This window comes from Natrix helvetica (assembly GCF_964273705.1).
Source record: "Natrix helvetica genome assembly, chromosome: W".
Lineage (NCBI taxonomy): Eukaryota > Metazoa > Chordata > Lepidosauria > Squamata > Natricidae > Natrix > Natrix helvetica.
In genome coordinates this window covers 70,795,707-70,808,295 of record NC_138555.1, presented here as the reverse complement: position 1 = coordinate 70,808,295, position 12,589 = coordinate 70,795,707, and the positions used below count along the sequence as shown (strand labels likewise).

Sequence of the window (12,589 nt, the reverse complement as noted above, 5' to 3'; positions counted from 1 at the left end):
ATTCCGAAGGATAAATATTTTTCTTCTTTCCCTTTTTATTCTTGGATCCTCTTTATAAAGAATGACCTGTGTGGATTGACCTTGTGGACTATTGGAATACTAAAGACTGGGGATACAGTAGGCCTTGTGAACTTAACTGACTGAGATACTGAAGATTGATTGAATTTGAGGGAATTGGATTTATGATATGGTCTTTTATTTATTTGATACGTGGGATATTGAAGTGTTGGGGTAGAGTTTGTGGTTAGTCTTTGGTTGGCTAGCCCTTGGCTGTTAGTAGGATTGGTGGGTGTCCCTGCTGCTAGCTTATAAAAGATGGGATTAATATTAGCTGTTGAGATGACAAGCAGCTCAAATTTAACTAAAATAGGGAAGAAGGCATCTTCTACACCATCATCAGCCTCCTCAAGTCTATCCAATCAGAGGTCAATAGAGAGCATGCTACAGCTGGAAAAATCGAATACATTCCAAAAGGAAATGCAGGCGATGTTTCAGTCACTGCAGGAGGCCATGACAAAACAATCATAATGAGATAAAGATATAGAAGTGAGAAATGATATGGGAGTGATGAAAGAAAAAATTCAAAATATGGATGAAAAATTTGAGAACTTTCATCAAATGACAACAAAAAATGAGCAAAGGATTCAGAAAATGGAGGAGAAATCAGAACAAGCAGAGAAAAAAGTTGATGACATAAATTATAAACTGACACAAGGAAACAAAGAGCTAGAAAACACCGTGATAATATTGGAAACAGAAAAAGAAGCCCACGATCTAAGATTTCAGAATATAGAAGAGGAGAAAGGGGAAGACTTAGCTGACACAATGAAAGAATTGTTGTAAAAGGCGCTAGGGATGGATAGGCAGGAGATGGAGGCAGAGAGAGATGAAATTTTTACAATACACACAAATTACACGAGTAGGCACAAACTTCCAAGAGAAGTACACGTGAGATTTGTGAAAAAATCGATGAGATGAAATATATAAGGCAAGAGACAAACCATTACAACATAAGGGGAAACAATTGGTAGTCTTGAAACAGTTCCCTAAGAGAGTAAGAGATCTACGGAAACAATACCAAATTTTGACTGCAATGTTGATTAAATACAATGTAAATTTCAGATGGCTGATACCTGAGGGAATACTAGTTACTTGGCATGAAAAACCATACAGACTGGACTCATTGGACAAAGCAACGGAATTTTATAACCATCATTTTAACATGGAAGAGGGACAGGAAGCTAGGGGAGAAATAGAATATAAAGGACAAGAAGTGTCAACTACAGAAGAAAAGTGTACACAAGATTAAAGTGAAGCTGAGAAAAAAGAACAAGCAGAGCGAGAAGGAACAAGAGCAAAGGAACAGAGAAATAAAAGCAACCAGGAGCATAAGACCTATATACAAGTGAAACAATGCAAGAAGAAATAAATATGTTGTCAGTCAACATAAATGGACTAAATTCCCCCATGTAAAGAAAAAATATTTCCAAAACTACAAAGATTAAGATTAGACATAATATCACTACAAGAAGTACATATTTAAAAACACCATCATAAATTATTAGAGTAGCCTAAACTGGAGAAATTATTCTCCTCGCTATTTCAACAAAAGAGAAGAGGGGTGGCGTCATATATTAAAGAAACAATAAGTGCTAATCAAAATTTTAAAGCTGAAGAAGGGAGAATCTTGATGGTGGAAGTGACCTTAAATCTAAAACAAATACTCTTAGTTGCTATCTATGCGCCAAATAATGGACAAGAAGAATTTTATAAACAACTCCATAAGAAGATACTTGAAACAGAATATGAAAATATTTGTCTCTTAGGAGATTTTAATGCAATAGTTGACACAAAACATGATTATAAAAGTAGCAAAAAAAAAACCCTCTACCCAGAAACTTTTTAAAAATGACAGAAGAACTATGTATACAAGATACATGGAGAGAAATGAACCCAGGGAAAAAAACAATACAAATTTTACTCTAACAGACATCAATCTTGGTTTAGAATAGAATTGATCTGGATGTCATTGGAATTAAGCACAAGTGTGCAAGAGATAGTAATAGAAACAAATCTATGGGCTGATCATAATCCAATAAAAATTAGTTGCAAGGGACAAGAGATAAGAGTAAGATGGACTTTGAATCAATTTATACTAAAAGATAAAGAATTTTTACAGATGATGGAAAAAGAAATGGGATTTTTTTAAAAAAAAGAACAGGAAAGGGGAGACTTCATTACAAAATGTGTGGGATACAGTGAAAGCATATATTAGGGGATTAGCTATAACTTATATAGCGAGGAAAAATAAGAGAAAGAAACAATACCAAAAGATTTTAGAAGAATATAAAAGACCTGAAGCAGAGTTACAAAAAGAATCACAAAAGGTGAAGCTAAAACCAAATGGAGATGATTAAACACAAGTTAAATGGAAAAAGAAGAATTGGCACAACAAATAAAAAGAGCAAAACATTTTTTTTAAAACACTAACAAACATGGAAGATGGCTAGCCTATAAATTGAAGAAGGAGAAAGAGAAGAAATGGATAAGTAAGCTGCAGGATGAGGAAGGTACATTACACTATCAAATGGAAAAGAAAAAATATATAATTCAGGCGTTCTATAAGTTATATGAGCATGAAAAAAACCCTTACCAAAAGTGTTGGAAATGGTGAAGAATATGTTGAATGAAAGAATAACAATTGTAGAATTAGTAGAGGCGATCAAAAGACAAAAGAATAACAAAACACCAGGTCCAGATGGTCTACCAGCAGAAATTTAAAGATCTACAACAGGGGTGTCAAACTCAAGGCCCGGGGGCCAGATCTGGCCCACAGGGTGCTTAGATTTGGCCCATGGGGGAGCCCTGGAAATAGCAAAGGACCGGCACGCGATGCCTCTGCCAGTAAAAACGTGGCCCTCCTGAGCTCTGTTTTTTTGCTGGCAGAGGTTTGCAGGAGGTATCCCAGCCAAAAACGGAGCTTGAGAGCCCGTTTTCTCTGGCACAGCACTCTGGCCACAGGCGCCCCCAACACAAGTGATGCCCCTGGCCACGCTCACCCCGGCCCCCAAGGTCAAACACAACCCTGATGCATCCCTCAATGAAATTAAGTTTGACACCCCTGATCTACAAGATACATTGAGCCGGTCAATGTTAGAGGTATATAATGAAGTTTTATTAGAAGCCACGATACCACACTCATGGACGGAAGCTAATATCACTTTAATTCCAAAAGAAGTTTCAGACCTAACACAAATAAAGAACTATAGGCCAATATCTTTATTAAATGCAGACTATAAAATATTTGCTTCAATAATAGCTGAAAAGACTGAAAAGATTTCTGAGTGAGTTTATACACTCTGACCAAAATGGGTTTCTACCTAAAAGGCAAATTTGAAACAATGTGAGAATCATTTTAGATACACTGGAGTACTATGAAGTACAATGTGAAAAACAACTAGCATTGATCTTCTTAGATGCTCAGAAGGCATTTGACAATGTAAATTGGCAATTTATGGTGCAACAATTAAAATGTATGGAAATGTTTGGCGAAAACATTATAAATATGATTAAGGCAATCTACACAAACCAGAGAGCAAAAGTGATTGTGAATGGAAATGTGACAGAAAATTTTTACATTAAAAAAAGGCACAAGACAAGGATGTCCACTATCCCCACTGTTATTTATATTAACATTGGAAGTGTTAACTAGAAATATTAGATAGGATCCAGAAATAAAAGGAATGGAAATAAAAAAAGAAAAGTATAAACTACAAGCATTTGCAGATAACCTAGTTTTTTTAGAAACCGGCCCCAGATTGATAGGGGAAATTGATGTGTATGGAGAACTTGCAGGATTGAAAATAAAGAAAAAACTAAAATAGTACAAAACCTTACAGACAAAAGAATTGACAAAGAAAGTAGACCTTCAGATAGTAAAGAAAATGAAATATTTAGGAATCTATTTAACAGCAAGATGTGCAACAATCAAAGATGATAACTATACAAAGTTAATGCAACAAATTAAGTTGGACTTGGAGAAATGGAAGAACCTACAACTCTTAATGAAAGGGAGAATAGCTACTATAAAAATGAACATACTACCGAAGTTACTTTTCTTATTTCAAACAATGCCGATAAAATTAGAGGAAAAATATTTTGAAGAATTAAATAAAACAATTTTGAAATATATTTGGCAAGGGGAAAAAACTAGAATAAAACTGAAAATGTTATAGGAGTCCAAAGACAATGGGTTTTGGGCTACCGGATTGGGAGCTATATTACCAGGCATCTGTACTTACATGGGTAAAAGAATGGAAAAACTTGAGGCATAGAAGATTGCTATTATTTAAGGAACATAATCTTCAATTAGGGTGGCATGCTTTTCTATGGTATGGAAGGAGTATGACACACAGATACTTTCAAAGACACTATTGAGGAATGCTTTACTTTTAGTATGGGAAAAAATTAAATCACAAAACTATAGGAAAATACCAGTCTGCTTTCTACAATGGAAGCATTGATACAGCCAAATACTTATATATAAATAAATAAAACTTGACTTTAAAAAAAGGAAAATAAACTGAAGCAACTGTACTTCTATTCTAATTTGATTCTCATGAAATGTTTCTTCCATGCATCTAGTCTAATTTACTTACCATACTAAATTTGTAGATAGCTGCTTTTATGAACTGATCACCACTTACTATGTTGAAAGCTACTCAGTTTTATGCTGGCTGATTTAAAACAAACAGCACCTAGCCAATCCTAAACAACTAAGCAGGTTCCGATGTGCTTAGTACATGCATGTAAGTTCACCAGGGAATACCCAGTGTGCAAATGTCTGTGAAGATCCAATACAACTGATGACGCTTCCAGGATAGAAAGTGAAACGTCTCATTTTTCCTCAAAAAATCAGTCCAGGTTTTTTTAAAAAATAAAAACCATTTTTGATACCCAGTCTGCAACCAAATGACTTACTTAACAAAAACCCCACTGCTTTTTCAATTTACTTTATAGAGATGGGATACCAGAAGTTTCTGCAAAGGCAAGAAACATAAAGCCATTCTTGGACACTAAGCCACACTTCTAATGAAATCCTGATTTGGATTCCCATTATTCAATCTCTTCATTCTGTAGTAGATAAGGTTTGTGCTCTAGAGCAGAGCCATCTGATTGAGACCTTCTATGTCCCATGTATACCTTAGAGCTCATGGACCCAAATAAGAACAGAAGCATTCTATGTTAAGAGAGCAATAGCTTCTTCATTTGCTTCTAAAATGCCATCCCCACCATTAAGTACCTTTCCACAGCCAGGAACCTCAACTCCATCAACAGGCCGGGGGATTTCAATGGATTTGACAACACCATACTTGCTACACTCATCACGGACATCCTCAACAATCTCTTCATATTCCTCATCATCCAAGAGCTCCTCAGGTAATACCATATTCATGAGGCACAGCACCTCAGTTGGATGACCGCCCATCTGTACTTGTGAACTCATTAGACCCGGTACCTGTAGGGTCACTGGGGTCTGGTTTATTGTACTCTGGAAGGGACAGCAAGAGAGGAGAGAGTAAGCCACAGACAGAGGAATTCAGTGATACAACCATTTAAACTGTCGTTTCCAAATACACACAAAAATCCTGTATTTTCTTTACGAGCTTTGATTTTATTTTCTGGAAGAAATCAAAGTATCCGTTTCTTCAATCTCAAATATACCAAACAGCTACTATTAATAGTATTTTAAAATCAAGCCCCAAAATCTGAAACTCTGGAAAGTGTTACTTCTCTGTCAACGAAATAGCCAGTTTTTGTTTCTTATGACTGGCAGAAATAAGCAAAGCAGAAGTAATAATTTCTGATTCTCAAAAATGTAATAACTTTTGGATATACTATAATTCTTTGGGTACCGGTACTGGTTACTTTGGAAACTTTTTTTTTAAGATCACCAGAAATCAGCATGATGCCCTATTCTTCTAATATATGGCTTCAATGCATCAGCTGATCATGCCAGTGCCTATGTCTTTATAAAGACACTATTTATTTCTGCAGGTATTACTATTTCATTTGAGGTTTCAAATTATCCTGGGTCCATGTGCATACCTGGCTAGATAGTTTTAATATAAAAATAAGAATTGGATTCAGAAATAAATGTGATGCAAACATTTTATTATTACAGCTGCCATGTACAGAAGTACAGAAAATAAAGTCTATGCACTAAAGAGACCTTTATGAAAACTAAAAAGGGCTTTCACCATCTGAACAAGTCTTTTAGAATATCATGAAGCTTCCTGGAATACTCAATCAGAAATTGATAGTGGCAGCAGCTTAAGGGAGGGAGTGAAAGTGCTGGAAAGACAATGGGGACAGTCAAGCCAGCCAGACAGCTGCACTGGGGGCTTCTGGGTAGAGGAGGAGAGAAAGAAGGCAACACACACCAGCCTTGTCGATCTCATTTGGATTCTGTTTCGTCTGAAAGCCAGAGCCACTAAAGATGTTTTGATATTGCCAAGCCAAAGGTGACATGAAACAATCACAGCTGTTCCAAATTTGAAGAATTTTCCCTACTTCATGCACACTTATTTCCAGGATAACCTAAAAGGCTTGGGAACCTTGTTCGGCCTGAAATTGCTTCTCTCTCATTAAGCAAGGCAAGAAATGAGTAGTTCCCCTATGCCTGCAACCACTGGCATTTGATAGTATTGATAACACCAATCATCTAACTTTCAGAAACAGAACCTGCAAATACATCCTGGAAAAGTTGTTCTTTGGCACCATTTCTCCCTCATCCCAATCCCTTTCCTTCCTCACCAGGGTAGCATTCTTGGCTCCCACGCTGGCTCTCTGCACCAAAAGCTTCTTGTCACCCAACTGCATGCCGTTCAACCCCGCGATGGCCTGCGAGGGCAAAACAAAAGTGAATCCAGACACTTCAAAACTTGAGCCTCTGAAGCCACCAACCACACACCCCTCTGCCCCAGGCTCCAAAACATCCACACATTCATACACAAAAAATAGCTTTTTTATGCCCCCTCCCCACCAGATTCCTACCTGAACTGCACTGCTCTTGGATTTAATACCAGATTTAGGTTATTTACCTGCCGGGTCTCAAAATCAGCATGTTTTTTAAAAAAATAGATCTTGTTGGAAGGGATTAAGATGAGTCAACAAGACTGTCTGCATGAAGGAGAAGAGGAAAGGTGAGATTTCAGCCTCAGCCAAATGTTCCCAACAAAGACAGAAAATTCTAAAGGATGCAGATGAGACCACATACTTCTCAGAATGAGAATTCCACTGATTTGAGGTTGTCATGCTTTGGGAGTTTACATCTTACAGTGGATGAAGGGCTGGTTCAGCCAGGGATGGAGCAAAATACATATCAAACTGCAAGTTGGCAAAAATAATTCAAGTTATGATCTAGAAGTTGTATTCATGACTGTGAAACTTCAAAATATACACATGGGAACAAATTTTCAGCATCTAATTTTCTCAGAGACAATTTTCTGGAAACTTGTTTTTAGAGAAAGTATGAGTATAAGACACAGAATCAAGCGGGGAAAAAGGACAGTTTTACGGTTTTAAAAATGTTTATTATACCAATGTTTGGTACAATTATACACTTGTCTAGTCAGAAGGGGATGTGATGGCTCAGTGGCTAAGACGCTGAGCTTGTTGATCGAAAGGTCGGTAGTTTGGTGGTTCGAATCCCTAGTGCCGCGTAACGGGGTGAGCTCCCGTTACTTGTCCCAGCTTCTGCCAACCTAAGCACGTAAAAAATGCATGTAGAAAAATAGGGACCACCTTTGGTGGGAAGGTAACAGTGTTACGTGCGCCTTCGGCATTTAGTCATGCCGGCCACATGACCACGGACATGCTGTCTTCGGACAGCGCTGGCTCTTCCACTTTGAAATGGAGATGAGCACTGCCCCCTAGAGTCGGGAACGACTAGCACATATGTGTAAGGGGAACGTTTACCTTTACCTAGTCAGAAAGTAATTTTCACTTATTCAGATGACATAATCCTACTCTTCTTTCCCTTAATGACACTTGGCCAGGATCGTCCATCCCCCCCTCCCCACAAAAAAGCTAAGTATAGAAAGCAGAATTGTCTCAACATTTTAACTATCTGCAGTTTAAAATTTTAGGTCTTCTTGGAGCATATAACATCTACTGCCAGCATCTCATTTGGAAAGCATATATAAATTACAAGCTATATAAACAACAGAAAGGAATGGCTTGATGCGGCAGTTTTCAATTAGTTGTAGAAGATAAAATCTCATCCAAGGAGACAACTCAATAAACACTTCTTAAAACTATATGGGCAAAGTGAAAGTTATAACTTTTGAACTATATATTTAAGAATCTGTGGAGTATACAAAACAGTCTAAGTCTTCTGAAGAATCAAGTATCTCTCTATCATTGGTAAAAAAATAAGGTTCGCTAAAAATAAACTTTCTTTAATAGAGTTTTTTCAGATACTTGCTCCTTCAGAGGATTTCTTGAAGCAAGAGTCAAATTGGGATTATTGGTATAATTTGATTTAATGTAAATGTAACTGAAATTACATTAGAAAATGTTCTCCATGAAATCAATAATATGTCTTTCTACTGCATTAGAAATAGCAATTTGATATCAACCTTAGGAAGGTCCATACACTACATTTATGGCTTTCTTGGGCCCAAGGTGTACAGCCATCCATCTCTTATTGTGTCTACTTGTTCTCTATAATCAGATTTGACTTGCTTTGGGTTCCACTGATCAAGCAATGTTATCTTGCAGGAAATGAACTTTCAATTACTGAACCCACCCTTTAGAAGAGGATCCACCCAAGATTCATACAGCTTTCACCTGACCCACCTTCAAGTGAACTCTAAAACCTTGGCTCTTTTCCCAGGTTAGGGTGTTCGACAGGCCCCTTTGGCCTGAGAATAACACAGAAAATGTATTTTGTATGCTTTCTTGGGGCTACTTTTTGTAATATTGTCTTCTTAATCTATGAAACCATTTTGGAGGTTGGTGGCTTAGGAAGAGGTAAAATCCATTCCTCTCAGATTTATAATCTGATTTTGGATCTCATCCAAAAGTTTAGCTTTTGCTAAAAACTCATAGCTTTCTCCTTGATGCAGAAAGACCAAAGGAGGGGAAGGAAGAGCATGGGAAAACACACACTTTCCAAGTAGCATGTGGGAAGAAAAACTGTATGGGACAGGAAGCAGGTGTGGGGGAGAATATATTTAAAAAAAACATGTATCCATCCATACAAACAATGGCACTCAATTACAAAGAAACACATGCATAACTCTGGTGAAGATCAACCCGAAAACAAGAGCTTATGCTCTGCATGCAAAGTTACCACAAACACGCTCTGAACCTTATTGGGAATTGTGGGGTGTTTCCTCTCCACCACAGGTCCCCCCTCTCCAATGGGGCAAGGGGAATCTGGGGTGCTTTTCCTTTGTGTTATTGTTAAACTATAAATGTCAATACTTGCATTTTACAACTCCCACTGGAGTTAGCAAGCATGTCTGCTGTTATGGGCCTGTTCCTCCCCCCCTCCCCCGCTGTAACACAAAGCACAGCGGGAGAAAGGAAACATAGTTATTAGGGGTGCAGAACAGAGAATTTACTGGGGGGTAGGGAAATGGGTGAAATGAACTACGGACCCGGCTCTTCCCTGACTGGTGAGGGGAGGGCTTCTTACCGGCTCTCGGTCGGGCACAGCGGCCAGGGTCTTCGCAAAAAGGCCGAAGCCTTCTCCGACTAACATTCGGGGAGAGTTGTTGTTTTTTGGGGGGAACAAAAAGCAGAAGTGATCAGAACACTAACTCGATGGTGTCTGCCGCTATGTCAGCAGCTGTGCTGTAAAGGAGAGAAAAGCTGGCACCCCCTAGAGGGGAGGAGGAGAGAAAAAAACACCCCACCTGCTCAAAGGACAAAGAACCCCCCCTCATCCCACGGGAAGCTTGGCGGGCCGCTGCAGAGCAAAAATAAAAGGAGAATGAACAAGGGAGGCTGGCCCTACCTGATCTGTGACATTGATGTCCACATATTCACAGAAGGCATAACCTTTCGACAGGCCAGTGGCACTGTCCTTCACCAGGTTGAAAGCCTTTAGGGGCCCAAAGGAAGTGAGCAACTCCTTGACCTGATGGAGACGGAAGAAACAATGTCAATGATTGTCATCATACCAAATACTAGCCAAATCTTCATAGTAGCATGGTATTGTGAAGAATTAAACTAGTCTTTAAAGACTTATCTGGCTTTTATAAGGAGGTTATTAAAATTAGTAAATACTTCAGAAGGATTTCCCATAAAATGCTAGATCAAACTGGCTATTAACTGGCTTAAACTGGCATTAACAAAGAATTATACTGAGTATGAAACATTTCCCAGCTGGTTAAAAATTAAGGAGAATGGAGAATGAAACGCCCACGTTATCCTGAATTGTGTCATATTCCCAGACTGACCTGATCGTCATTAAGATAGTTTGGCAGACCCCCAATGAACAGTTTATGAGCAGAATCTGGGACCACTGTGGAAACGACACCTATAAGAAGGAAGCGGGTCAACATGGCAGGAAAATATATGAAATTATCCATACGCTGCATACAACATTGCTAAATTTTCCCCTCCTTGTATATTACATAATCATCACTTTTTTATTCACCAGACGTCTGATAAACCTACCTGGCACATAAACTGATGGGTTTTCAGACATGCCAGGAAGTGGTTGATAATCATGGGGGCGTCTGATCTTCAGTGATTGTCCCTGGAAAATGATCCCATCAAAAGCCATGGCCTGTGTAGTTTCATCCACAGAACGGAACTGGAGCAGAGAAGGGGGCGGGGGGAGAGAAGTGGGCGGGGGGAGAGAAGTGGGCAAAATCAGTGTTATTGTCTCTCATAAAATGTATGGCTACTACTCAGGACCAAGAAGCAAAATAGGCATCTCTAATTAAATTCTAGACTTATATGAGGTTAGATGATCAGTGCCCGATTATGAAAGCAAGTAGACTATTTACAGTTCAACATACATGTCTTCCAAAATTTACAAGGAATGAAATTCTCACCAATAATCTTCCAGATTGTAGAATACTTAGAACAAGGAAGCTATTATTTTGTACACCTAAGGAGACATGCCCTGAGCTGAAGTGGGAATTTATGCATTTAGCCACAAAGCATTTAGAGTAGATAAAATACAAAGAAATATGAAGTTAGAAGTCAAAGAAGTTCAAGAAACTCAGTCAGATGAAAGCTAAGCCTCACATAGCCACTACTTCATATCTAGCATTTTTATTCTAACAAACATTTTAGAAGATTGCAAATTTTCACAATACTCTTGGGCCTGATAACTCATATTTAAATGCATATTCATATTTATCAAGATTAAGGTTCCAAACAATTCAACTTCTTAACCTTTTAAGGTCTGCAAAATTATTTATTTTTGGGGAGGAGGGCAGGAGCGCCGAGTTTGTTTCTACAAGCCATCCATCCCACTTTTTACTTCTACCATGTTTCCCCGAAAATAAGACAGGGTCTTATTTTCTTTTGACCCCCCCCAAAATATTGATTGGGCCTTATTATCCGGGGGGGGGGGTATTGTTTTGGGGTTGCCGGGTGGCTGCTCTCTTGCAAGCAGGCGCCCGAAGAGCCAGGCACAGCCTCAGGGGCAAACGGCTATGTTGCACTGTCGCAGCAGCGCAGCATACCAGCCATGAGGTGACCACGCTCACGAGCAGCCACCCAGCAACCCCCCTTTCCAGCCGGGAAGAGCGGCACTCACCGACCCAGTGATATCCCAAAGGTGCTAAGTCGCGTGGTGCTCTGCCCACCCCAGCTCCCGCGGCTTGGTGCATTCGGGATACCCTTAGGTCAGTAAATGGCGCTCTGCCCAGCTGGAAAGGGAGGCTGCGCGAGCGCCTGTTCCGTCTCCTCGTGTGCCTCCCAGCCTCACCATGCCCTGGCCCAGCTCTCCCTGTAGGGCCAGGGCACCGCTGCAGCGCTCCGAGCATAACCTATTCTCCGGCTTCAAAACGCCGGAGATCCACAGCTTAGTCTTCTGGCAGTGGCCGCTCTGGGAGTACGCTCTATGGTTGTGGGCTGGCTGCTGGCAGAGCATACTTCCAGAGCGTACAACCATAGAGCATATTCCCAGAGTGGCAACTTCCGGAAGACTCGGCATCCTACCTCTGTGCTTTGGAAGCCGCAGAAAAAGCCATGCGGCGGCAGCAGAAGGTGCCCTGGGTCTGCAGGGAGAGTTAGGCAAGGGCATCGTGAGGCTGGGAGGCGCGCAAGCGGGGAGCAGAAAAGTCGCTTGCGCAACCCCCCTCTACAGCCATGCAGAGCCCCATTCACTGACCTAGGGGCATTCCGAAGGCGCCAAGCCGTGGGAGCCGGAGGGCGGCAAACAGGCGCCCATGAGGCTTGGTGATACCCCTAGGTCAGTGAATGGCACTGTGCCCGGCTGGAAAAGGGGTTTGCCGGGCGGTTGCTCAGCTGCTGCAGCAGCGCAACACAGCCATTCGACCCTCTTCGGGAGCCTGCTTGCAAGAGAGCAACCACCCGGCAATCCCCCTCTCCAGCT

The 12,589-nt window shown here is 40.2% G+C and overlaps 1 protein-coding gene across 1 annotated transcript in view; it reads right to left on the bottom strand.

The window, feature by feature from the left end:
- Nucleotides 1–12,589, bottom strand: part of LOC309400527 (splicing factor U2AF 65 kDa subunit-like) — a 56,300-nt gene that overhangs the window by 1,761 nt on the left and 41,950 nt on the right. The window contains exons 7-11 of the mRNA XM_081969094.1: nt 10,693–10,831; nt 10,473–10,552; nt 10,028–10,150; nt 6,817–6,903; nt 5,303–5,551 (exon numbers count right to left, since the gene is read on the bottom strand). Coding sequence (XP_081825220.1) covers nt 5,303–5,551; nt 6,817–6,903; nt 10,028–10,150; nt 10,473–10,552; nt 10,693–10,831 — 678 coding nt within the window. The remainder of the gene's footprint in view (nt 1–5,302; nt 5,552–6,816; nt 6,904–10,027; nt 10,151–10,472; nt 10,553–10,692; nt 10,832–12,589) is intronic.